Source organism: Chenopodium quinoa, unplaced genomic scaffold (assembly GCF_001683475.1).
Source record: "Chenopodium quinoa cultivar QQ74 unplaced genomic scaffold, ASM168347v1, whole genome shotgun sequence".
In the NCBI taxonomy this organism is placed as follows: Eukaryota; Viridiplantae; Streptophyta; class Magnoliopsida; order Caryophyllales; family Amaranthaceae; genus Chenopodium; species Chenopodium quinoa.
The window spans coordinates 5,949,219-5,976,008 of NW_018745650.1; the positions used below are offsets into that span (position 1 = coordinate 5,949,219).

Here is a 26,790-nt window from a genome sequence, read left to right on the forward strand (position 1 = left end):
TGTAAGCAGCCTAAGTACATAATCAGTTGGTCCAATGTTGCAGATTGTATAGCTGTATGTATCCAATGCTTTTCATTCTGTAATGCATTTTGTGGCTGTAATGAATTACCACAGTCAGTTTAGGTAGATGATTAGGCAGAAGGTTGGTGTATCAAAGAGAATGAACTGCATTTATGTAATATGAGGATATATGGTTTGATCAATAAACCTTCTTTTCCTTCAAATATTGAATTATGACAGTTCCTTGGTGTTTTTGAGGATAACGAACTTGTAAAATTTTGTCCTGCCGATCTAGTAGCAATTGTGTGTAAAGCTTTGTCCTGTAGTGTTGATATCGTGTTAGAATAGGCTACATAAAGTGGAATATATTTCAGTAGTTACTTAATGTAATTTAAATACCATTCACGCAGAACATTGGCTTTATCACCCTCTGGATTGTAGATAATTTTAGTGCACATTCCAGTAGTTAAAAAAAACCCTATAATATAAGGTAAACATGGTAATTAGCTATATACAATGTTATATTGTATTTTCATTGTTTGATATGCAAAACTAACCTTGTAAGCTGCTGGGTTTAACAGATGTGAATCCAAATACTATGAACTTTTCAGCCCACACGTTCAAAGTGTCACATGCACTCCCAGCAAGATGATTCCACATATTAACAATTACAGACTGTGTATTGCTGTAAAAACAACATGAGGATTAGATTATTTTTACCTAGGCTATTGAAATGTATAATCATGTTTATGTGAAAGATCATGAAAAAGCCATACGTTTGGTCTGTTATAATGACCTCTCTAACATAGTCTTGTTGACCATAGAATGAGTCAACCAGCCGAGCTTCTTCTTCTACAAATAACACTACACCTAACCCATCTAGAAATAGGTTGCAAATGTAAGTGATTAGATTATTAGTTTCTGCTCAGTGTTTATAAGTGTTTTAGTTCGATATACCATATGTTGAATCGTCACATATATCTTCTGTAAAGGTGGCTGTTGGTTTCAGTTCTGCAATAAAGTGCTGTTAAATCACATATAGGGTATTAACAAAGCTGTATGATAAAATAATTTACAATACCACAAATTTCGTCAAGAAAATGAGCTGGAGCAATTGAAGATATTTAAGCAAAATCAGGTTCAGCATGACCACTTATTGGACATATTGGATGGATCAAAGCCGGTGCTCCAAAAGTTATTTCATATGGATTTTTGGTTACAACAATCTCGAGAGGCTTTGGCATCAATTTCACTAGAGCATTGCTTATTTCATAGTGCCTATTGATTGAAAATTTTGGTCCAATAGTTTGAATTTCATCTTCAATTAAACGACCATGTATGAAAGCTCCCTATTTACCAAAAATAAGGAGTCTATGTGTTAGAAAAATGTATATGCTTTATGAATTTCAATTAGACATGTTTGATTAATCAACAATGTTGAAATAGAACATTCTTTTACATTTTCCATAAGTTATTATACAAAACTAAATAATTTCATATATAAAGATCATATAAATTATATTGAATTTTCACTTATGGATTATTTGATTTTGTCCTTTAAATTACTATATAATTTACACAATGAATTGACACACTAAATATATAATATATAATTAAATTATTATAAATTTATCATATATAAGCTATCTCTATAATCAATATGTATATCATTATATACATATCATAAAAACATGTATGTTATTTAATTAGGAAATATTTCTGTTTTGCTAAAGTAACATTTATGCTGTTATATAAGTGGATGGGATAGCATTTATGTATCTATATACATAGTGACAGGATAAGCTATATATATATATATATATATATATATATATATATATATATATATATTAAGTGATAAGCAACAAAATTGTATTTATGAGTATATAGATTGTGGATAAGCCTAATAAGTACAAAATATACCTTTTCATCAACAAATAGGATTGTCTGGTAGGGAGTAACTTCATTGAAAGATATATGTTGGTTTTCAATGGCTTCTACTTTGACTTGGATTCTATACTCTTTTGTTTTAGGATTTAGGTCTTCAATATACATCAATTTTGGCTTCATTGTTAACCCTGTATTCAATTGCGAAAGATTTTGTTAATTATGAATTATTTAACATTTAAAAGCTGCTAGCTAATTGAACATACTAATGAAGAAACAACAACAATATTTATCTCAGAAAACAAAGTAAATCTACAACATTCAAGTATTTTTTATTACAATAGATTGTAGAGTGTGGCAAATTACCTAGTTTTGTAGAGAGTGTAAATAGTAGGTTTTTGCTTTCCTTTGAGTATAATAATAATGAATCAGAAAGGAACAACTTTTGAAAAGTGATACGTTTGACAGTGAAGTATATATAATTATATATCAGTTGAGAATGAAGGTGAATGGATGGTTTATATATATAGAAAAGATACTTTCCTTTATTTACTTTTACACTGTAGTAGGTAAACAAGGATGTGGTGGAGCTTTGTTGAATGTACTTTCTTTGTTGCTAATTAAGTTGATTTTGATAGGAGAGTGTTTTGCAGAAGGAAATCTAATTCCTTTTACTGGTTAACTTTTAGAACAAGCATAAGCCCATACTTTACACTGTTTGAGTTTCTGATTTTGTGTAGTGTTGAAAAAAGGTAGATTACTTTTGCTTAACTGTAATATTGTTGATGTTTTTAATATAATATAAATTAATGACCTTCTTTTTTTGTAGTCAAGTTTGTTATTTTATGGGAATGGTTTTGTTAGATATAGATTTAGCTGTAATAATGGTGGTCAATGATTAGTTACTACGTGACAAAGAATGTCTAAATCGGTGACAATGGTGCACACAAAGTTTCTTTAGCAATGATATTTCTAAACAAGATCCAAGAAAAGTAATGAAACTATCTCAGCACTTAGACAACATAAAGAAGATTTTCAAAGAATTGGTAGCAGGGAGAGTAAAAAATGATTCATGTACTCTGTTAAATTCTTTTAGGTGAATATGGTATTGATACAAGTTTAGAATTGACACATTGAATATATAATTATATGCTTTGTCTATATTTCATTCAGAATAACAATAATTCAAATGTATTCATGTTTTTTGCTAACATATTTAGTTTGCCTTATCAATTTTCTAAATTGTATAGTTGTTTGCATTTTTTAAAAAATCTATAGTTTCCCTTTAGCATCTTGTATGGAGATAAAATGGTTCTGTATAGAAATCTGATCATGAGCATCATATTATCTACTACTGTGTTTAAGTATATGAAAAATAGTGAGAGATAGTTATGTGTGTGAATAAGGTAACCTTTGTATACAGGTGATCAACAATTGCACACTATAAAAAGCATCAATAATATAAGCTAATATCATTTCATTAAGAAATAAGTAATACAATTTTTTAATATATTAATTATTTTAATATTTTTAGGTACACAAAAGCAAAATAGCAATGTGTCTAATATATTATATATCTTAAAGGTCCATAAAATTCTAACTTAGCTAAGATAGTAACATGCATGAATAGACAGTACTCTTATAGTCTGTTCATTTATAGTTCATGCATGACAAAATGGATTGAAAGTAATATTGTTTGCATGCAAAAGGGTCAAGGAGTTCTCCCTTAAAGTACTAATTATACTTTATATATCTTTCTAAGCTTTAAGAACTTGCGGTGTTACTTAATTCATGCTGTTGGAGAGGCTGTGTGTGCAATATCTTCTTCAGATGTGGAGGAAGTAGTAATTTCTTCAATATTATGGTAGTTTTGATATCTGAATTACTCGTCTGTGCTGCATTTATAACTTCTGTCATTGCAAGCAGAGCAGTCAAAGAGCGTTTTTTTGGCGTTGTTGTGGAAATAAATTTAGCAGATTTGTTGTTTCTTGGTTCTTCTTTCATAGCAACAATGAATGTTTCAACAGAATCATAACTTGCAGCAACTTGTTGGCTTGGAACAGAAATTGGTTTAGCAGTGCTCAAACCAACCTGGTTGCTCACATGTGAAGTGAATGACCATGGACTGAAGAGGCTGCCTGAGCAATTGCACCATCTTTGGCTTTGGTTAAATGTGCTTCAGTACAGCTTCTCTTAGGTGGCTGTTGTGAAAGCTCCAACAATGAGTTCACAGTGGCTATCTCATTTGCCGTTTGATATTCTGTTTCCTTAACCATTCCACAATATGTAGTGTATTCTTCAAGTGGTGATTTGACCTATTTCTGATCAAATGAAAGGTTACTTGCATGTAGTTTATTAGCTCCATGATTTTGTGATTATGATTCTGTATTTTCAAGCTCTGATGATGTTATAGAACTGCTATCACCATTTTTTGTGTTGCTCACTTCTACCTTTATGCCTTTCAAACACCATTGAAGAATATTATTTCTTGAGAGGGCTGCTGTTGGACCTACTTGTATCAGAACATGGCTATTACAAATCTGCTGCTGAATTGAATCGAACATCAGAACATTTTCCTATGTAACCATTATCATTGTTGAAACTGTATCAGTAAACAAAAGTAAATGGGAACTTGCTAAATTCTAAAGGCATAACAGTCATTCTGTACACTATAAAAAATACTTACAGAGTTTTTCATCAAATGAATTTCTTCAGCGGATATTCCAAATAACTTTTCTGTATCAGCTGTAAAAGTTGTGAAAGTCATTGTGCCTGAGTGATCTGTTGCATTGAATTTGAATGTAACTCTACAACATATAGAGGAATTGATCATATTAGTGATATATAGTTGTGCTGCAACAATGAAAACTTTGGATTCCTAACTTTTACCGATACTCAGAAATGCTATCCTTTTTTTTGCAGTTGTTACAACCGAATTCTTTACCAACAGGAATATCTATGCGTTTTCCTCAAGCTGAACACCCTATATAAGTAACGACATCTTTTAAATCAGGCTGTGATATTGTTATTTGTAACCAATGTCGCTCTTCTTGAAGTACATTACATGGTTGCATTGTAAGTAGATTTATACATTAATAGGTCTATTTGATAGAAACAAGTTACATGATAATCAGAACTTAATGGTAGAGTGGACATTACTTTTTTTTGTTCTAATACTCTGAATGTCTTTAGGTGTTTCATCTGTCACTGCAAAACGCACCTGCAGTACCTTTGCTTGTCGGTTTAAGAGCTGTTGGGTATGAAACTTTGCCCTATGTACAAATGTGGTTAATATTTATCATATTCCATTTGTAAGAGATATCAGATCATATAATGTTTTTGTATACATACCATTTGCATAGAATTTCGGCTTTATCTCCTTTAGGATCATATATGACTTCAGTAGACATACCAGTAAATAAAGAGAATCCTTGTAAAGCAATATTGGAAGTTAGTTTTTATAGGTAAATATTTAATGTTGTTTACCAATCTTGACCTCATATTAATACTTTTAGTTATGCATACCTTTATGCACAGATGGTCTTAAAGCAGTGAATCCAATCACATCAAAGGTTTTAGCATATAAACTAATAGCATCACAAGCATTGTCAGCTAAATCGTTCCAAGTAGTTATGACAAGAGGTTGGTCCATGCTGGAAATAATTAAAACAAAATGTGAAATTTAGTTTTAAATGAGTTCCTATTAATAGAGTTGTATAAAATTAAGGTTGTATAAACTTACGTTTGATCAGTTATAACAATTTCTCTGACATGGCATTCTCGGCCTTGATTAATATAATATTGATAATACGAACTTTATCTTCTACATAAAGAACAATGCCTAGAACATCTACAATATAAACATATTAATTTTAGTGCTAATGATTGATCACTCACTAATTTGTTTATCTGAAATATAAAGTAGAAAGTAAGATATTGTTTACCATATTTAGCTCCTGGCATTAAGATGCGTGGAATTGACTTTATAGACTGAAACATTGGTCCATCTAGTATTTCTTCAGAATTCACTCTCTGCACCACAGTTTGTCCTCCAAAAGACATTTGGAAAGGAAGCTCATTTGAATTATTTCTCCACTGCTCTTCTATGAGCTTGATAGGAGCATTTGAAATGATATATTGACCATTATAGACTATCGCTTCATTAAAACTCTCAACTTGTTCCCCAAATAATGCAGCCTTAATTTAATTTCCCTGCAATTTCCAGCTAATCAAATTTTGCAAACTTTCCTGACATGTAACTGTGATAACTAAATTTAACATATTAGTATAGAAAGCATATTGTTATTTCAGAAGAGAAAAGTACCTTTTCATCAGTGAGTAACAAATTCTGAAACAATATTCCTTTCTTGGAAGAAGTTTTTGGCCTTGATTTCTCTACAACACTGTAATTTTTACTATTGCTGTTCAACTCATTCAGATATACATACCCTTGTACCATGATTATGAACCTACATAATTCATAGATGTAGCTTTATTATGTAGATCTTTCTTGTGATGTATAACCAGAAATTAGAAAATAGTATATACATTTCTAAACCAACTGTAATGACATGTAAACAAGAAAGTAGAATATAATTTGAATTTACCTTGAATATGTAACAGTTGTTGATGGGTTGAAAGTTTTTTGTTGTCTCTGATGATAAGAATGGATAGTGAGGTTTAGTATATATAATATGTATACAGGAGGAAAAGGACAAGCAAATGTATCTAGAGCATAGATTGTTGTGCAATGGATTACATGTATCTAGAGCCCAAAGTTTTGTCTTTTTCCTATTTCTTAACACTGAAGATATATATACTGTTAGAGCTTATTAGATCATAGTTGTACTTTCAGAAGATTTTATGCATTTTTTCACATCTTATAGCAGACTATAAGTTGACTTAGGTTATAGACTTTATGTGTCATCATTTGCGTATATAAAAAGGCACATATTTGATACGGCATAGTTTTAATTTTTTTTTAATGTGTATATATAATTATTATAATAAGTGTGCTATTTTTATTTTCTTTTTATTTAGCTTTTATCAACTTATTCTTCCCGTGATTTCTATTTTACTTATAGTGGATTGAACTAAATTTATGGTATATATATTTGTAAAGCTGAAATAAAGCAATTATTTATGTAATGTTTAATTCTTAATATGTGATAAAGTATTTTGTATCTGTTGCTTCTGAATCTTTATTAACTAAACGATTCATCAAAGCAAAACATGTATATACCGGGCTTTCTTGCAGGAGCACACTAAATTACATTTTAAAGATAGGTATCATTATAAATGCTAATTAAGCCCAAAAGAACATTAACAATAATCACATCACTGCCTATAATAAGGAAAAATACAAAACACAAGTACTATCAATGACTTTTCTAACATATCCCAGGTAATTTTAAAATTTGATAACAAACAACATTCTTAACAGAAGATGGAAGGAACTCTTGTGGAGGCATATTAGAAAAGACAGTGACATCAATCTGTTTCTTTGCTTGCGAGAGAGCAACATATAGCTGGCCATGTGAAAAGCAAGGATAAGGTAGATAAACAGAAACTTGGTTTAGGGTTTGTCCTTGAGACTTATTTATTGTCATGGCAAAGCTCAACTTCAGTGGGAACTGTTTCCTTTCAAATTGAACAAGATATCTAGATGAAGTAGAAGGACGAAGGTTTATCCGTGGAATAAAAACTTCATTTCCTTTGTATTTTCCTACGGCAATGACACACTGGACAGTATTTGGGTATAAATTCTTGCATATGAGGCGTGTTCCATTACAAAGGCCAGCAGAAGGAAGTAGGTTTCGCAGCAATATTACAGGACAATTTTTCTTTAAGATCAGCTCATGAGGACTTAAACCACCAGAACAAAGTTTATTCAGGAACTCTGTAGGATACATGTCACATGTATCACTCAGCATTGAATTGAAGCTTTTGTAGATTACAGCTTTACCAGGAAACTGATGTATAAGTGAACTGTTGATAGAATCAACGGTATAATTTAAAGGAGTTAAAATAGCTCTTTCTGTGAACAATGTGCTATCAAACTCTCCTTTATACAATTCTGGGAAGATTGTTGTGGTAACTTCTGATACAGGATCTACATCAGATTTAAAAGGTTTACAAATGTTCACAGGTAATTGAACATATGTATTTTCAGACTACTGCAATTGACCATTTCCCAGAGCAAGTAAGAAAGCAAAGAAATCTGGATCTTGTTTGTCTCTTTGATTCTCTGTTAAGTGGAATTTGATGAGCTGAGGCCATATATATGAAGTAACAATGCTAAATAACACATCCTCCTTTTGACTTTTAAGAGGAACAATAGGTAATACCTGACGAAAATCTCCTCCGAGAACAACCAATTTCCCACCAAACTGTTTAGCATTACCACATATATCCTTTAGTAATAGATCTAATGATTCTAAATTACTTTTATTGGCCATAGAAGCTTCATCCCAAATGATTAATGTTGTTTCCTTCAAAAGCGCTGCTAAGCTACCTTGTTTAGGAACATCATATGCTAATGAATTCTCAATATCAATTGCGATTTTGAACCTTGAATGAGCGGTTCTGCCAGAAGGAATATTGACTGCTGCAATTCCAGAAGTAGCTATTGGTAACACTATCTTATTCATCAGCCTTATTTTCGCATACAAAGCATTATACAAAAAAGTTTTACCTGTCCCACCAGGTCCATCTATAAAAAATGCTCCAGACTTTCCCAACCGAACACATTCCATAATATGTGAAAAGGCAACCAATTGTTCAGCATTGAGGCGATGAATACAATCAATACATGATTGAGGAATAGGTGCATCTAAAGCATCAACAATGTCTTTAGTATGCTGCAACCCATCTTCATCACCAGAACATAAATCACCCAATCCTACACTTTTTAGTGATTTTCCCATTGCTTCTAAATATTGTTCAAGTGATCTAATAGTTAACTTTCTAACTTTATCCACATTCTCTTGGTATTGGTGACTGAAATCTTCAGATAAAGATTTAAAATATTTACACCATAAAGAATAAGGGGCTTTTAGTTGACAGAATATCAGAATAGTTGCAAATAAACGACGTAGAGCCATAGGTAACTGAGCATTTACTGCCTCTGACATACATAGATCACCTACATCATCTTCCTCAAGTAATCCTAATTTTGGAGCAGCTTCTTGAAATGTAGGATATAAATGTCCGTTAACTCATCTGAGGTCATCAAAAGATGTTGGAATTTTAACGTTTATCAAAAGTAATCTAAGAAAAAATCGTTCCCCTTCAGCCGGATAAACAAATGCTAACCTCCCAACAACTAATATGTCTTTCTTTCTTTGAACCCATTCTTTGCTGGATGCATTCCATCGATAGTGCTCACAAAATTCATCATATGAATAGCCCAAACCACCTTGGTAAAATTTCAGTCATTAAATAAGAAAAAAGCAGAAAAGAATATTCAATATTCATCTAAAAGATATATTATGTAGATAATAATAATAATCATTTAGATCAATGAAAAAACTTTATCTTAAACATAGCAGACCCTATGCAACGCAGTGATTAGAGAAAAGCATTATCCAATAATAAATGTAGAATTTCTTATATAAGCAAGAACATTTAGAAATGTGACACTAATGTGATTGTGTACATACCTGGAACATTAGCATTAACCGAAAAGAACTCAGTTAACGGAGTTCTACCTCGTCTGCCATAAAAAATAAACCGATTGTAGTCGTTCATGTGGCCTAAATTGAATATTTTGCATGTTCGGCAAGTGAACTGGTAATAGGAGGACCGGGGGTTGCATTTCAAATAAATCAAAACCGAAGATTCTCCATGCAGCTTCACATGGTGACACCCATCTCCCAGATTGATACTATTTAATTTCATCAACCACATTATCATTTTCAGGTACAATGTTATATTGGCTTCGATCATGACCTTTATACACATATTTATACAGATATTTAACTGCTCTAATAGTTGAGCAGACCTCAACATTTATATGGCTATCAAACATCAGAGATAAGTATGAATTGTATGGTATGACCCATCGATTGTCCAACTGGGCATTTCTTATTTTAACACTTTCTCCTGTGTTTTTGCACCTGTAAAAAGGATATCCTTCTTTATTTACAACGGTGTCATCACAGAACTGTTTAGGGTAACCATATTTGCAAGATTCTTTCGTTCCTGATTTGCGCATACATGTACATTTAGGATTCAAGCTTCCACAAGGACCATGCATCATATGTCTTAGTACAATTTTCCGAAGTGCGGGAGATGTAGTAGGAGGTATTTCTGCAGATACAAATTTGTCATAGTCTTCAATACATCTCAGCTTGAACTCTAGCTTTAAAATGATCAGGAAGTGAGCATGTGGAAGTCCTCGTTTCTGAAATTCAACCACAAATATCATAGCAGCTACTTCACCAAAGCACTTTTTCTCTTTGATTTCCTTTTTCAATGCAATTAATTTAGCATGGAAAATCCGTGCTACTAAATCAGACCGATCTTGTGGTTGCTCATTAGGTCCCAATTCATCTTTGATCTCAGGCCAGTTTGTGTTGCACGTCATTGTTACAAACAGATCAGGTTTTCCAAACCTTTGAACCAAAGCCATTGCATTAAAATAGCGCTTCTTCATATCTCGTGGTCCTCCTATATATGTAGGAGGTAATACAACCCTGCAACCAACATTTGTTGCTATTTTTTTCACCACAATCCAAAGAATCAAGTACACCCTGATATAAATTAGCTCTAATTGTATCTTGATTCGTGCGGAAGAAATCTAGCCTTGTATTTTCTATCTTCACATACATATCAACTATATATTGCTGTAAACATCTCCCTGCCCGGAGCAGCATATTATCACCCCTTATTTGTAATTTATAAGCATAGTATTCTCTAGCTGACACATATTTGTCTGCTTTTGTGTTTCGTCTTGCAGCACCTAAAATTTAAATACATTTAAACTATTATACAAAGTTTATAATATGCATTTATATGATTGATATATATGATAGATTAATATTTAAGAACATACGTGATTCTTCTTCTACAAGTAACTCTTCTGTAGTATGAACAACACATGAGATAACAGGATCAACCTGTTTAGTTGATTGTTGCCTTCCTCCCCATGTCTTTTTCTTGAGTCCCTGAGTCCAACCACACTCACCTCTTGGAAATAAAATAGGATACTGTAATGTATCATAACAACCATAATAGTGTTGAATTCAATGTGGGTCTGATGATTACCCTGAACAACGATGTGAGGACTATTACTATTGCTAGAGTTTGAGTCATCTGGCCATATACCAGCAACTTCATCAACTGATGGAGCATTGTATACTCTTTGGTCAGGAACTGCATTTTTATTCAAAATAATAGTTGTGGTCTGTTCAACAGGTATCTCTCTCAAAGATCTGAAGAATCTGGCATATGGATTTTCCTTAGTAACATTCATCAATATAGAAATTAACATTCATCAATATAGAAACAATGTCCTCCCTGACTTTTGGGAAATTGTTTGTGCGATTGGTGGTTTCATGCTGACCATCGTAGAAATACAACTGTAAATACTTAGCCTTCCCATTAGTAGGAAGTAAATCTGGAACAAAGTGATACATCTGACCATGTCCCTTGAACAAATAAATCCCCTTGTGAGTATTAGCATCATAATTACCGCCAAGTGAGCTCAAAGCAAACAAATTGTTGTACAACAGAGCATATTTTTTAAAATGCAGAGCATCTTCATCATCACTTGTAAAGAGTCTCTTTAGTTCCAAGGGATATTCATTAACAACTATTTGGATTTCTCCATTACTGCAACAAAAATGCAAGGTTTCATATGCAAATTTCTTAGCATTGCATTCAGAACAATAATATGGCGGTGGTAACTTTGTAGGACCAGTAGGTAACCAGATTCCAATTGTAGCTGCTGGGATTTCTGCAATCCACATATTTGTTTATTAGGTTAGTATTGTTCATGTACATGAAACATGGTTTAATCTTTTTTTTTCAACAAATATAATAAGTTTGTAAGCATCTCTTAATGAGCAGAAGTAATACCAATATGTTTAGTAGGGTAGTTGTGCCATGGCTGCTTAGGCTTCCTAATCCTACGATCAAAATGTATATAACAACAGTCAAATGTATAAACTAATAAGTATAACTACATTACTGTCCAAAGCAAACAAAACACTATTAACTTGGCATTGCATTATATTACAAATACCTGACAGGCTGAGGTTGAGACCCTATTTCAATTATTTTTCTTCGTCTACTATTTGAATGTGTTGCAGGTTTAGATAAACCAGCTTTGCAAGTAGACACTTTTGCTTCAGTTGGCAAACTACTTCCACCTGCATCAGTCAAATGTTCCATTAAATTAGATTTTTTCCTCAGATGTCCAAAGTGCATTCTCACATATCAATTAATTCATCTGAATGTAGAACCTACTTGAAGGGTGCGTAGGTAAAAGATGTCTTCGCCTACTTGTGCTACATCTGCTCCCTGCATCAATGTTGTTGTAGCTGCATAAAATATATATCTTCAGTACTTCAGTCTTTTGGTAAAGTTTTTGTATGTAAGAAATAGCTTTCGCATAGTACTATTTTACCAATTTTATTCACTGGCTGTTGAGCCTCGAGTTCCCTTTCAAGTCTGTCAGTTCTGTTCTGTGTGCTCGTAATGCAAACAAAAAAACATTCATGTGTATGTATATAACCACTGCATAGGCAAGCAATTCAAGTGCACTAAATTAAAAGAAACTACATATAACAACCACCTGAAAATATTTGACTGAAACATGGCTATTATTGCACGCCGACGTCTACTTGTACTTGGAAGAGACCTTGACATCAAGTTCGAATGTCAACCTATTCATAAAATCAATTATTGAACAATTAGATACAAAAACAGTACTATGACTAAGAGTCTATGTAATTATGATCATTGTTATATCGAAATAATAATTTACATATTGCAAAATTATACAATACTGCTAAATCTGCTATGATGAATGGATTAGTACCCCTATAACAATAAGACAGGAAATTATATACACTGACTAACAATAAACTTTAAGCTATTCAACATTGTTGAAAAATAGGATATATATATATATAATCCGTTCAAAAGCGTTTCATACAACCAAATACACACAAGCTATGATTACGATACATCATAGCAACTAATAAACATTAAATAGTTCTTTACTACATATTAGAAAGGCTAATTGGTAACAAATTTCTAGACTCATACAAATCTAATTCTTTTTGCTACTACAAATGGAGTGCTAGTTTCAGCTCTAGATGTACATGCAGTCTCTGAAGTTCCTAATGGTCTTTTGCAAACTGAAGGACCGAGAGTGCTTGGACCAGGAACAATCACAGTAGTTTGAGGATTCTGATTATGCAAAGTTGATGAGCTTTCTTCAATCAACAAAAGCATCAGTTGTGCATTATCTTTATGCCCTTTCTTTCGCTCTTCCACTTCTAAATAACTTTCCATTTCTAAAGAACATAGAACTCCTTTAAAAATTGCAGAACCATAATTCGCATCCACAATATCTAAATTATATAGCTGCATAAGATAATAAATTGTTTTCTTAGCAACCATTTGTCTAGATGCATTGCTATCCAAACACAATTCACTGAATATACACTCCATCCCACACTTGGCATAAGTAGAAGTGACTGTAAGCCAAGATACATAACCCTGCTCTTCTGAATGTACTGTTTCTAAGCCAGTTATAAGAACACCAGTGTGTCTGATGACCTTAGGCAAAAAGGCCACATAATCTATCACAACATGTATAACATCACCTACAATCTTCTTACTAGAATTCTTTGTCCTACCACGCGATTCTAGAGAGTTACGTTTTAGCCTATACAACTTTCCACACAAGTTATAAATTCGCATTATGTCCATAGTGAAGTCACCAACACACACATCATATCTTTTAACTAAAAAATGCACTGCTCTTTCAGCTACACTTTCTCGAGAGTCCTTAATAGTAGCTGCATCTTCTCCATTAAACCAGAAAATGCCACGCTGACCCTCAGTTCTTATATATACACATGAACTACACTTAACTACAACCACGGAATATGTAGCCCTAGGGAAGTCAAGACAATCTGTGATCTGATCCAATAGTGGCTGGAAAGGAATAGAAATTTTTTCACGAGATGAAGATGAAGATAAAGAAGCCATAACCTGAAATGGCCACATTGCTATCATTTAGGAAGCTAATTTTATGAATAGAAACAATCTTCATGATAGGAACATATGCATATATACATATCATAAGGCAGTTAGTTCTAACCTTGAATAATAGCACATAGCAAGCCTAATCTTAGCAATCAATGTGTCAATGTATCTGTGTTATCTTAAGTCCATATGCATTAATTTTGACTACTTAGCCTACATAACCATTTTAAACAAACGGTATACTGTCTCACTTACACCAAAAGTAATTGAAATATCAAATGTCAAAAAGTTGAAATCAAACCAAAGGAACTACTACTTTGCATACTGCTTACAATTTGGCACACTTGCACAAACTGGTGATTACAAGGTTCAATGTAAAAATTATGAAAGAAGTTTCATAATGCTAAGTCAGTTCGTATATAAAATCAAAATGTAAATTGAGAGAAAAGTGTGCATATGCCATGAAACAAGTTTGATAACTTGCTATTTTATGCGGTTTTAGGGCGTATTTGAACCTAGTTTACCTGAACAAATTTGTGTTTTGGTTCACTTTTACCCTATTATTATGCAATTTTTGTGTATCCTATGCTTCACGGGTTGTTAGTGTTTTTGTTGAGATTTTAGGTCCAAAGACGACCAAATGAAGCCCATGGTTACCAAACCGAGGTTAGAAGCAAGGAAATGATGGAAAGAATCCAAGTACAAGAGCATCGTAGAAGAAAACACGAAGAAAAGGGCCCAGAAGACCCTGCACGGCCGTGCAAGATGTTGCACGTCCGTGCAGGAGTGCAGACCTGCAGCCATCTTTCTGCCAAGGCCTGCACGGACGTGCCAAATATTGCACGTCCGTGCAGATGATGCAGCACGGACGTGCTTCCGTGATTATGAGGCAGCACGGCCGTGCAAGATGTTGCACGTCCGTGCAGGAGTGCAGACCTGAAGCCATCTTTCTGCCAAGGCCTGCACGGACGTGCCAAATATTGCACGTCCGTGCAGATGATGCAGCACGGACGTGCCAAAGGTGCACGCCCGTGCTGCAGCAGGTCATCTTAAACCGAGTTTCTGCCTTGGTCTGCACGGACGTGCCAACTTCAGCACGTCCGTGCAGACCTACAGTTTACCCGTTTCTTGTTTTCACCGTCCTCTTATTTTAGGGGGTAATATAAATAGCCCCTTTGGACCATTTTAGAGGGGTTCCCAATTTTTCCAGATTTTCATACTCCTCTTAGTTTGAAACACAAAAATCCTCAAATTAGCATAGATTTTAGTTCTTGTTTTGAAGGTTTTTCAATCCAATCATTGTAGAAGACAAGTTCCACCATTGTTAGTCAATTATTGAAGCTTCTAGTAATTTTTCTTACTCTTTCTTTCTCTCTTCTATCTTTAGTTCTTGCTTTTTATTAATTGTTTGGTTGTTCTTTGCATGTTTAATTGTTAGATTCTACTTAATTCTTAGTTTTAATTTGTTCATGAATTCCTTGAAATCTTTAATTGCTTTAACTTCCATGGATTGTGAGTAGTCTAATTTCTAGGGTTTGGGTGAACCCTCAATGTAATCACCAACGCTTGTTGCATGTAATAATTTGTTAATTGTGGGGTGTTAATTAGTTGAGCTTAAGAGGTTTCATTGTTAATTCTTGTAATTGGCCATTGCTTGAATTATTTATCTAGCTTCCTCAACGAAGGATCGAGAGATGAACTTGAGGAAGCTCCCTTATGCTTGATTGACTTGATTTGCCATGAGAATAGGAATTTCTAGTCAAGGGAATTTGCATGTTATCGTGAGGATGTTTTAACACTTGTTTCTTGCCCATAATCACGAGAGTAGGTTATGGTTTTGATGTCAAGTAATCCCTCTAGCTTGAGAGAGTAGTTGGGTGCATTTGATAACTTCCCCTAATTTATCCCCTAAATCACCATTTCTATGCATGCTACTTGTGGTCCGTGATGAAGTTGAGTGGTGTAACCCATGCCCTAGGCCTTCTTAATATTGTTAATCACCTCTTAGAATTAGTTGATTTGAATTAGAATAGTGTGACGTAATACCAACTTAAAACCCCCGACTTAATCTAGCTTGTTTAAACAATAACATTTGGTGGTTGATTCAACGCCTCTCATGGGTTCGACCCTTTCTTGCCCTTGCTACTAGTTGAGTAGGATCGAGTTAGGTCTTATTTCTTGATAGGTTGACGACGTCCTATCAAAGTTCAATAGGTACTATATATATATATTTTTTTTTTATTATGTGCAACTTTTGCCATTTTAGTCCGCTCACTATTATGTGAAACTATCTATTTACTTTCTATATTTAGTAAACAAACCAAAACCTATACAATTACAATTTTACCCTTGATTATAATTTCAGAATTTTTTTAAAATACCCTTACTTTACTTTAATCATATTATTATGTACTTAATTTAATTAACATTATCTAACCATTCCCTCCCTTTATTAATCCCAATTCCCCCTAACCCACTTGATTTCTCATCTTCCCAAGCACCAGAATTAAATCCTGATGCCTGGACTTCCCTTTATTGTCTTCTGGAGAGTTCTTCTTAAGAACCCTAATTCAGTCACTGCCTTTTCCTCTCTTCTGTTCTTTGCAATTTTCCTCCATCCTTTTGTCCCTTGATCTCACCTTCCTCCACTAGATCCTACCACTTTCGATTCCCATACTTCGCAATGTTGGACCTTGATCCTCTATGCGACGCTTACATAGCCACCGACGGTAAAGGCGAGGAAAATTTGATTCTTTCCATGATGAATTCCTTTCAAACCAGAGCTACTTTTCCACGGCGGTTTTACGAGTCCGGTGAGGCTCTCACTTTCTGCAGTTCCACCACCTACAAGGCCCTTGGTAAGGTCCTTGAAAGCTGTGTTGAGGAGGATGATCAAAACAGGGCTGAGGGGGTGGGGGAGTCCTGAGTGAAAAAATCACTTGATTTCACTTTTGTTGATGTAGATCTGGTCTATGAAAGTGATGAGAGGAGTTCTGTCGCCACAAAAAAGCCCAGATCTAAGAGGGCTAGGCCAGCGACGAAGATCCGAGCTAGAAGGAAGGCAGCGTTGGTGGCCCGTAGACAGATGTTGGGGTTGCCGGATGTGGAGTACGACATCCTCTCATCTGATGAGGAGGATGCTTTGTCCACTCCCCTTAAGAAGCTTTTCCCTCCTATGCAAATATGTGAGAGGCGGATGAACCCTAGGGTTCAACCCTCCATCTGACTAGATGCGTAACGATACCTAACCCTATCTTGACTAATTTTTTAATTTCATTTAGTCCCTTTGTTTTGATATTTTGTTGGGTTGATGCGTGTGTTGCTTATGATTGATCTGGGGGTTTGATATTTTGATGTGTTAATGGCTGTGTTGGTTATCGTTTTGGAGTCCCTAAGTTTTTATTTTTGGATATTCTGTTGATTGGATCTGGTGGGATGTGGGCTATGTTGGCTTGTTTTCTGATCTGTTGGATACTGGGGTTGTTAGATCTGTTGAGTAAATTTCTGTGATGCTGGATACTGGGGTTGTTAAATCTGTTGAGACAATCTGTGTTGGTTTATTGCACCTTGTCCTTAGTTTCTGATACTGGTTGATTCTTGTATGACCACCCTGGCTTATTGGATGTGTGGCTGTGTTAAGTTTTTGTTAGTATGTTGTATCTATTGCCCGATCTGTTGTTTTATTGGAATATACTGGCTTTCGAATATTCCTGTTGGTAGTGATTGTTTTGTTGTTGATTGGGATGGACTATGTTGGCTGGGTGGATTTGATTGATGAATGATGAGGCTGGTATGTTGTGCATGTTCATTGTTGCCTAGTCAGTCCCTTACTGTTTTCCTAATTCCTTAAAGGAGTCCCCTGTGATTAGCTTGTGTATCCTGTTTGTATTGAGTCCCATATTGTGATGTGCTATTTACCTTATCCATATCCACATGATGAAGGGACTCCATTGAATTTCACTAATCACTAGTGATTTGCTCCAACAACATGCATAATGTTGTTGTTGTTGTTGAGGTACCCTTGTGCATTAGTGTAGTATTCAACAATGACAATAAAACCCTCTGATGGATTGAGTGCCCACATAAACTCTCTATCTTTGTCATTCATATTCCATTCAAAATGTGGGTACAAATGACCATACCTTTGAGTAATGAACAAAAGACATTACAAAAGACCATACCTTAATCTAAAGACATTACAACAGACTGCCTTACATGTTTGGATAATTGTAATGAACAAAATACACCTAACCACTTGGTACTTCAACTTTTTTTTGAAAAAACAAATAAACAAACTTACATAGATAAGTGGTTATGTGTGGCAGTCCATGTGTTGTCTTTTTCTTGTAATGAGTACCCTAATCTGCATCCACCTCCAAATCTTATGTGACTTCTTCATTGCCTTGATTTGCTGGGCTAAACATAGTGTTTAGGTAGTCCACATCCTCCATTACTACTTCTTTCTGGACTTCTACTATCTCTGGTAGAATGCCAATATTTTCAAGCTTTTTTTTGTTCATATGTGATATTTTGTACTTGTTACCACCTTCTGCCTTGAGTATCTTCATCATGCATTGTTGCAAAGTAACCCAGATGTACTTGTTAACTTGGGGATTGAATGTGTCATAAGAGTCTCTCACTTTTTGTACTAGCTCATCTAAGTCTCTAGGAAAAGACTGATATTGCAAAGATTAAATAGACCTAAACAACCCTAAGTCAAGCACATTCAAATTAGGTGACTGTGCTGGCTGAAAAACGAATTGAATGTTGAACCCATTTGCTGTTGTTGCTGCCATAAATTCAGCATCCCTAGGAAATTGGTGAGGCCTTGCATTGTCCCATTGGATGACCACATCTTTGGCCAGACTTTCAGGCCACTTTGAGATGATTGCTGGGATGACCTTTGTCAGCAACATCTCTCTAATTACTTCTCTGTTTATATTCTGGAGTGCCTTTGTTTCCAGAGTCCCTTTTGCCCTATTTTTGCTTGATTTCTGTGCTACTTGCTGGACAGTAAATGGGAATATGCTATTCTTTCCATCATGTAACAGTTCTCCATTTATGTCATATAATGGCTTGCTAATTGCCATGAACATTGCCTTGAGCTTGAATCTTTTTGACTAAACTGCCATGTAGGGATCCTCCTCATTTGGCAGTAAATAAAACCTCCTCTTGTCAGGGTTCAAATAGAACCACTTCTCATCACAGTATGACATTCCTCATGTCAACAAATGTGGGGTCCTCATTTCCTGTAATTGGATTTATGTGTGACAAAATCCATCTTAGTCTGGCTATCTTATGGTCTGATGTCAGTGCTGGCTTGTTGCAGCATGTGTGTGTTCTTAGCCTTCTTCTCTTTTTCAAATTGTGAACAGTACTGTGACTAATCTTTAGTGCACCTACATAACTCCTTTCTGTCTGCCTTAAATGCAAAGGGACTAACTGTAAAATTTCATCAGAAATTTGTAATGGCTTTCTCTCTGTTCTGCCAATTTTTTTAGTCCTGACATCAATCAAGTCCCCTTTTGCCAACTGTCTTTTGATTTCTGTGAAGATTCTTGTGATGGTTGATTTGTGAATGTTGAATTCAGATGATAAATGCTTCATGTGGCCCCTTAGTTACGTGCCATTATTCATTTTCACCAAAAGTGCATCTACAATTTTCCTTCTGTTGTGCATTGTTAGTTGCTTTCTACATACAATTGGAGTCCCTTGTTGAGGCTGTTGTTGCATTTGTGAGGAAGCAACCTCAACTTCTGTGTGTGGTTGTTGTTGTTCTTCTTCTTGGCTGTGATCCATGCTTTCAGCTGATTCATACTCCCAAATGCCTGCATCCTGCATTTCTTCTTCTTCATCTAACCACAACTCCGCCATTTGTTCTTCATTTAGTATGTGTTCAACATAAAACAAAACAGAATCAACATATTCTGCCATGTCTTCGTGTTCTTCAGCACAAGGAGATGAAGTAGGGGGCCTGCTGATTTTGTGTGGAGGAGATGAAGCCTAAACCCTGATGTGCAGGAATGACAGCAGCGCATCCCTCTTTTTGTTTGGGTTTTAACAGTGTAGTTAGTTTATAATTAAGCTAACCGTAATGGTGAATGTAGGAATCGGTAATTTTTTGGATGAAACTTTGTTTTTGCTGGACTGTGTCACCCAGCTTCTAACATTAATGGCTGTAATATTTTCTGTGAAAATGGAGGCTGGTTTTTATAGCCTCCTTAAATGTTCAATGTTGCCTTTAATAGCTTGAAAAAGTTTCAAATGTGCAGCCTTTTTTAAAAAAAAAATTGGAGGGAACCAAATTTTCCACCAAAAAAATCCCCCAATTTGAATTTTTGGTGAAAATTTGGGGGGAGATTTTGCCATTGTACTTGCTGGCAGAATTTCCCACCAAAAACCATAGTGGGTGCCCACACTTTCTCTCTCCTTTCCCTTTAATTAAACCCAATAACTCTTCTTAAACTTCACCCTTCAATCTTTTGCTTCGTGAACCGCAACTTGTATGAAAGTTGCACATAAAAAAACCCGGAGGTAGTATATATATATATATATATATATATATATATATATATATATATATATATATATATATATATATTATATATATATATATATATATCAAAACACCATAATATATATCATCCTACTTAGCCTCAAATATTGAAAATTAATTAACCACGAAGTACCAGAAATGGGACTAATAGCCTTCTCCACAATCACGTGAATAGATTAGTAAAACAAATGAGTTTGACCAATGTTAAAAAAATCAAAGACAAAATTGTTTATAATCAGAATCAATTAACAAATACAAAAGTTTTACAGAAATTCTATCGTCCCTATGATACGAGCAGCTTCACTTTGTCTCTTTTCTGAAATTTTTAAAATAAAAAAAAATAAAAAAAAAACAGCTTCAATGCTTTTGTACCCACAACTTTACCAATCAAATACACATACTTCAGGGGAAATAAAGGGAAAAAAAAACCCAAAGATACATGATGGAAAACAAAGCTATAATAATTAGACCTACAAATCTAAAATACATTTTGATAACATGGTTTTAAAGAAACAACAACCTTCAATACATATCAAATCATGACATTTACAAACATCCAAAAAAAAAAATAGAGAAAAATCCATGTTAACTCTAAAATACATTTTAATAACATGGTTTAAAAGAAACAACACCCTGCAATACATATCTAATCATGAATATTCCACATTTAGAACAGCTTCTTACAAACACCCGGAAAAAACAGAGAAAAATCCATGATTTCAAATTTAGAATAGTACAAGTAACATAAATAAAGGGCAAATGGAAAATGCATGCAACAAAATATAAGATGAACTCTAACCCAGAAACAACATTTTAACAACAACTGTAATCCGAAGAACTCCCAAACGTAAAATTACCAACAAACGCCAAAAAACAGATAAGTTAGGTCAACGAGCATAATCAACATACATACAATGAAACTGCTTGACAAAAAATAGCAAAAGAAACTGCTGGACAAAAAATGGCAGCTATCTTGTAAATTCGAGAGAACACTAAAGCTAAGTTCATCTACACCAACTGAAGAATTATAACACTCACCTTATGAAATGAAAATTGAATCACAAGAAAAATCACTTGAATGCTTCTCTTGCTTTCTTCCCAGCAATATATACATTTTCAAAGAAAGATTCTGACGTTGAGTATTTCAGTGAAAATAAAATACTGACTTTGAGTATTGCTTTGTGTGAAACCACAAAAGCTGTAGAAAGTACAAAGGTACTATAGCCTACCCTACGAAACCTATACCTCCGTAAGCACTGAATACTTCTGTACTTACACTTTGCATGTGTGTACAGGGAAAGCAGAGAAAATGAGATGGCAAACAAGCCATTTCAGTGTTCATGTAGAGAGAAGAGGAAGGGCAAAACGGCCATTTCACTATTCATTTTCAACAGTAACTCTAATTTACTGTTCCTAAGGTTTCACATATTTAAAGAAGGGAAGGATCACTTTAGAACATAGTGAATTACTTTATAACATACATAATAAAATTTAGAATAAAGTGAAAAAATTTAGAACATAATAAATTACTTTATAATATAAACAAAAACTTAGAATTAAGTGAAAAAACTTTAGAACATATAATAAACCATAGGTAAACTTTAGAATATAGCTGGAAAAATTTAGAACATAGAATAAAAACTTTAGAGCATGTAAAGAAACTTTAGAACGTGTAAGTAAAGTTTAGAACATGTAAGTAAATTGAAATTAAAAACATTAAAAACAATTAAAATTACCTGAATGAGTAACACAAGAAGAAGGAGAATTATGTTCAACATCATCTAAATCCATGAATGTGCAAAAACCTAATTTCAAAAACACAAATTGTAGTAATAAAAGCAATCATAAAATAATTGCAGATAATCGAAATTTGAAATACATCAACCTTAAGAAGAAAAAAAAAAGAAAGAAAGAAAAAAAACTGATAGGATGAACAATCATATAATCAAACACATATGTATCAAAAAATCCAAAAAAGATCAAACAAAAATCGAATTGATAAATTGCAAATTTTCAAAATGATGAATTCGAACTAATGAAATCGCAAAAAAAAATCAAACTGGTGAAATCGCCAAAATCGAACTAATTAATTTGAACAAAATCAAAAGATGAAATCGCAATTATTAAAAAAAAAAGAAAAAACTGATGAATTGCAATTTGTCGAACGATTAGATTGCATTTTCCGAACAGATAAACAATAATCAAACAATGGAACAAAAATTGCACAGAAATCGACCAAACAATTGCTCAGAAAATGAACAAAAACGGTAAAATAGCATCAAAATTTTGAGGAAAAATCTAGGAAAATTTTGAGAAAAATCGCCATAAAAAACGCAGCAAAATAGCATCAAAATTGAAGCAAGAAATCGCATCTAAAATCGCAGCAACATCGCACAAAAAATCGCAGCAAATTCGGGTAAAAAATGATGAATATCGCATAAAAAAATGCTAAAAAACTCAACAAAAATAATCGGAAATTGAATGATAATAGCAAACTCAGCAAAAATATTCAACATATTCTCTTAAATTTGCCCAAAAACTCTAAAAATATAACCTGAAATTTCGCCCAAAAATTCAACATTGTACAACATACTATATGCAATGAGGAAATTCGAATAACAAAAGAGATTTTGATGATGAAATTGCAAAACTTACAACAATTTGATGAAGAATTCTGCCAATTTGATCAAAAATAGGTGGAGACTCTTAGTATTAGATTAGGAAGAGAGAGAAAGACAAAGAACTGAGAGAATATTGGAGAGAGAAAGTGATACTGGAAAGCTGAAGAAAAAATCTCTCTCTAAATATATATATATATATATATATATATATATATATATATATATATATATATATATATACACTTTGTATATTTTTTTTTATTTTGTTTGCTTTACTTTTTGTAATTTTTTATTTACTTTTCAATTTTAATCATCTACTTTTACTACGTACTGTTTATTTGATTATGTGTTGAAGTTTCTGTATTACAATGTTGTATTAGTGGTTTATTTGATTATTTGTTCTTTTAATTATGTTTCTCTCTCTTTTCTTTTTTTTTTATTTATTTATTATATTTTTTTTTATTGATTTTAGCTTCTACATTTTTTTTTTTGGTTTACCTCTAGTGCTTCTTTATTTACTTTTTAATTAGAATCATCTACTTTTGGTGTACTATAGATTATGTGTTGAAGTTTTTGTATTTTAATTAATGATGTATTAGTGGTTTATTTGATTATGTGTTCTTTTGGTTATGCTTCATTCTTCATTGATTTTAGCTGCTACATTTTGATTATTTTTTGTTTACTTTATGTGCTTCTTTATTTACTTTTTAATTACAATCATCTACTTTTAATTAGCTCAAGTGGTAGACCTGTCCTTTCCAATGGGGCTGTCTTCCTTTGCTTTGTTTGGGAAATTGTTAAATTCTTAGTTTGTTAGTATGCTCAGTCTACTTTGTTTGTTAGTATGCTTAGTCTGCTTTGTTTGTGATTATGTCCAAGTTGGCTAGTTTGTTAATCTCGACTGATTTGCTATCCTCAAATTTTTCTTTTAGTTTTGGAAGTTAACCAAAATATGAACTTAATTTTTGTGTATTTGCAGCATTTATACTACCTGAAATATCATTTGCTCGTGAACTTGTCACAATAGCACAATACCATAGGCCATGTCCATAATACTGTATAAATATTTTGTTTTACTTTTGAAATACTTTGATTTACTTTTGATATTTTTTTTTTTTTTTTTATCTACTACTGAGTAATTTTTCTGTATGTGAATGTTTAACATACACTAGTCTACTAGCTCAATAGGTAGAGCATTGTGCAATCGCACAACAAATGTGGGTTCGAATCCCACGTAGGTTCATTTATGTAACCTGGAGACTAGACCTTTTATTTAATTTTGTGTGGGGGCTATTGTTGGGTAGAAGTAGCAAAGGTATTACGGCATTTTGTTGTGGCCTTGGTCATTAAGTGAATGGTTTGGCAATGTATGGTCAGTAGTTGTGTATGTGTGGTGCTGTATCTCTAGTTGTTGTGGCGTGGGCGAGGGGGCTACGCAAGTGGTGTGTTACGAGGTGGTCGAGGCTGGCAGAAAATGGAAGGTAAAGACATAAGCTTGGCTGCAATGAGAGAACGTATGAAGATTATTGAATGTGGTTTCGAATTTCATATAGGTTCATTTATGTAATGTGTAGACGAGATTTTGTATTAGAGTTAACCGTTTAGGTGTGAGCATGTCAACTGTTAGAGGAGAGTCCCACTGAAAGGACTGAGAAAATTAAGGCAGAGGAAACTTAAATAAATAGATATGCAACATATTGTGGGCCTTTAGAAGAGTTGCTTAATTAATTCTTAAAAGTCAGTACCTTAGGCCTAAGGTTACAAATGTTATTCTAGTTTTTATACTAACATTCAAGGGCAAGTCAACTTTTTACAAATCCCCAACCTTGTCGACAATGACCCTACTCCATTTTTAAGGTTGTGCTCAAGGGCATCAACATATGCTTATTGGTTCTCGAGGCTTATGATCCAAGACTCAGCTATATTGAGTTCTCTAATAAGATAATCACAAGCGAATGAGCCATCTAGAATCCCAATCGGATCATTACTTTATTTTATACTGTCATATCTTTCAATTATATTCTTTATGATAGCTGCTACACTATAGAGAATAGAAATAAAAATTCCTGTGTAACTAGCATTTACTTTATAGTTATTTTTTATTTGCTTTTGTGACGTTTTAAATAACTTTAAAGTGTTTCATGTTTACTTTTGATTGGAGGTAGAAATAATAGTGTTGAAGCTGTGATTTTGAAAAGATGATAAATTTTATAAAAAGGTTTACTAATAATAAAATACCTGCAAAGGCAATTAATTTTTCGTACACCTTAAAGTTAAGTTGATTTACTTTTTGGTTGTTTCAATTTACTTTTGAGGTACTTTGAATAACTTTAGTGTCGTGAGGTACTTTTGCTTCTTAGTCAGAGTTCATAGTATCAAAACCACGATGGCCATGACTTTTCTCATTAGAAAAAGACTCATTTTTCGTCATCAAATTTAAGTCATGAGGCAGAGATCCTAGCTTTTGCTTGCCAGATGCAGAATACAAGGGAAATTACACAAAGTCTTAGGAGTGACTCCCATAATGATGCAGTAATTAGACTTGTCAGACAGGTTGTCTGACAAGAAGCATACCAGCTTAGGTATAAAACTATAAATTGAAGGGTTAATCTACTTTAAGAGCGATTTAGCCTACTTTTCAATATCTCTAGTTTACTTTATTTTAAGAGAAAATTAGTTTACTTTTGAGGATGAAAAATTACATTGGTATTCTGTAATCTCTATATACTAACTATTCTCTGCAGAATAAGTTTCACCCAAATTACAGTTAAATAAAAATAAAAAAATAAAAATAAAAATCTGATGCATCATTTATTTAGAGTGCCAAATTACTTTTGGAATATTTCGATTTACTATTTAGTATTCTGTATCTACATTTGCAAATTCTGCTATATTCTAAAAATAAACCTAACAGTAATTGATATAAATTATCACCTCGGAACTTCCTCCATGCAAATTTTCCTAGGCATTCTTCAGTTGCTTCTCAAATTTTAATTGTTCCTGCATTATTTCGAAAAAAAAAGGAACTCTTACAGCCTGCTCTTTTACAGCGAAAGGAGGAGCCACAATTGAAGTTCCATTCAAACCCCTGGTCTGCATAATTTCTTTTCATTTAACTCATGTAACTCCCTTTGCAAAGCTTAAGCAATTCTGTTAGACAGAATATTTTAGTATCAATATTTTATGCAATTTCCTTTATTGTATAATAGATATTTCTAGAGTTTGTATTTTAGATTCCTAGATATTTCCAGAGTTTGTAATTTAGTTAATTCCTAGTCTATAGCCTAGTACAGTGGCCTAATTACAGCTAGATTGGTGGCCAAATTACCGCTTTCAAATATGTATATAAATTGACGGAACACAATACACAAACTGGTCGACATTGTTTCAACTCCACTGTCGAGCTTATTTGGTCATTGACCACATTATACCTGATGCTGCTCCCACTATTTCTTCTTCACCAGAAAACACCGTTGACCCGGTCCTATGGCAGCGGCTGGACGA

The 26,790-nt window shown here is 33.6% G+C and overlaps 2 protein-coding genes across 2 annotated transcripts; both read right to left on the reverse strand.

Moving 5' to 3' along the window:
• Nucleotides 1–9,772: 9,772 nt before the first annotated feature.
• LOC110717036 lies at nt 9,773–11,268 on the reverse strand. Its single transcript, XM_021895674.1, has 4 exons — nt 11,215–11,268; nt 10,943–11,096; nt 10,717–10,849; nt 9,773–10,583 (listed from the first exon to the last, which is right to left on the reverse strand). Exons 1-4 carry the CDS (start codon nt 11,266–11,268, stop codon nt 9,773–9,775), a joined length of 1,152 nt encoding a protein of 383 aa, XP_021751366.1.
• A 63-nt stretch (nt 11,269–11,331) lies between these two features.
• Nucleotides 11,332–23,453, reverse strand: LOC110717037. The gene is made up of 8 exons (XM_021895675.1): nt 23,321–23,453; nt 22,402–22,470; nt 13,218–14,115; nt 12,531–12,627; nt 12,358–12,431; nt 12,134–12,260; nt 11,968–12,017; nt 11,332–11,845 (listed from the first exon to the last, which is right to left on the reverse strand). Exons 2-8 carry the CDS (start codon nt 22,444–22,446, stop codon nt 11,349–11,351), a joined length of 1,788 nt encoding a protein of 595 aa, XP_021751367.1. The 5' UTR covers nt 22,447–22,470; nt 23,321–23,453; the 3' UTR covers nt 11,332–11,348.
• Between the last annotated feature and the right edge of the window lie 3,337 nt (nt 23,454–26,790).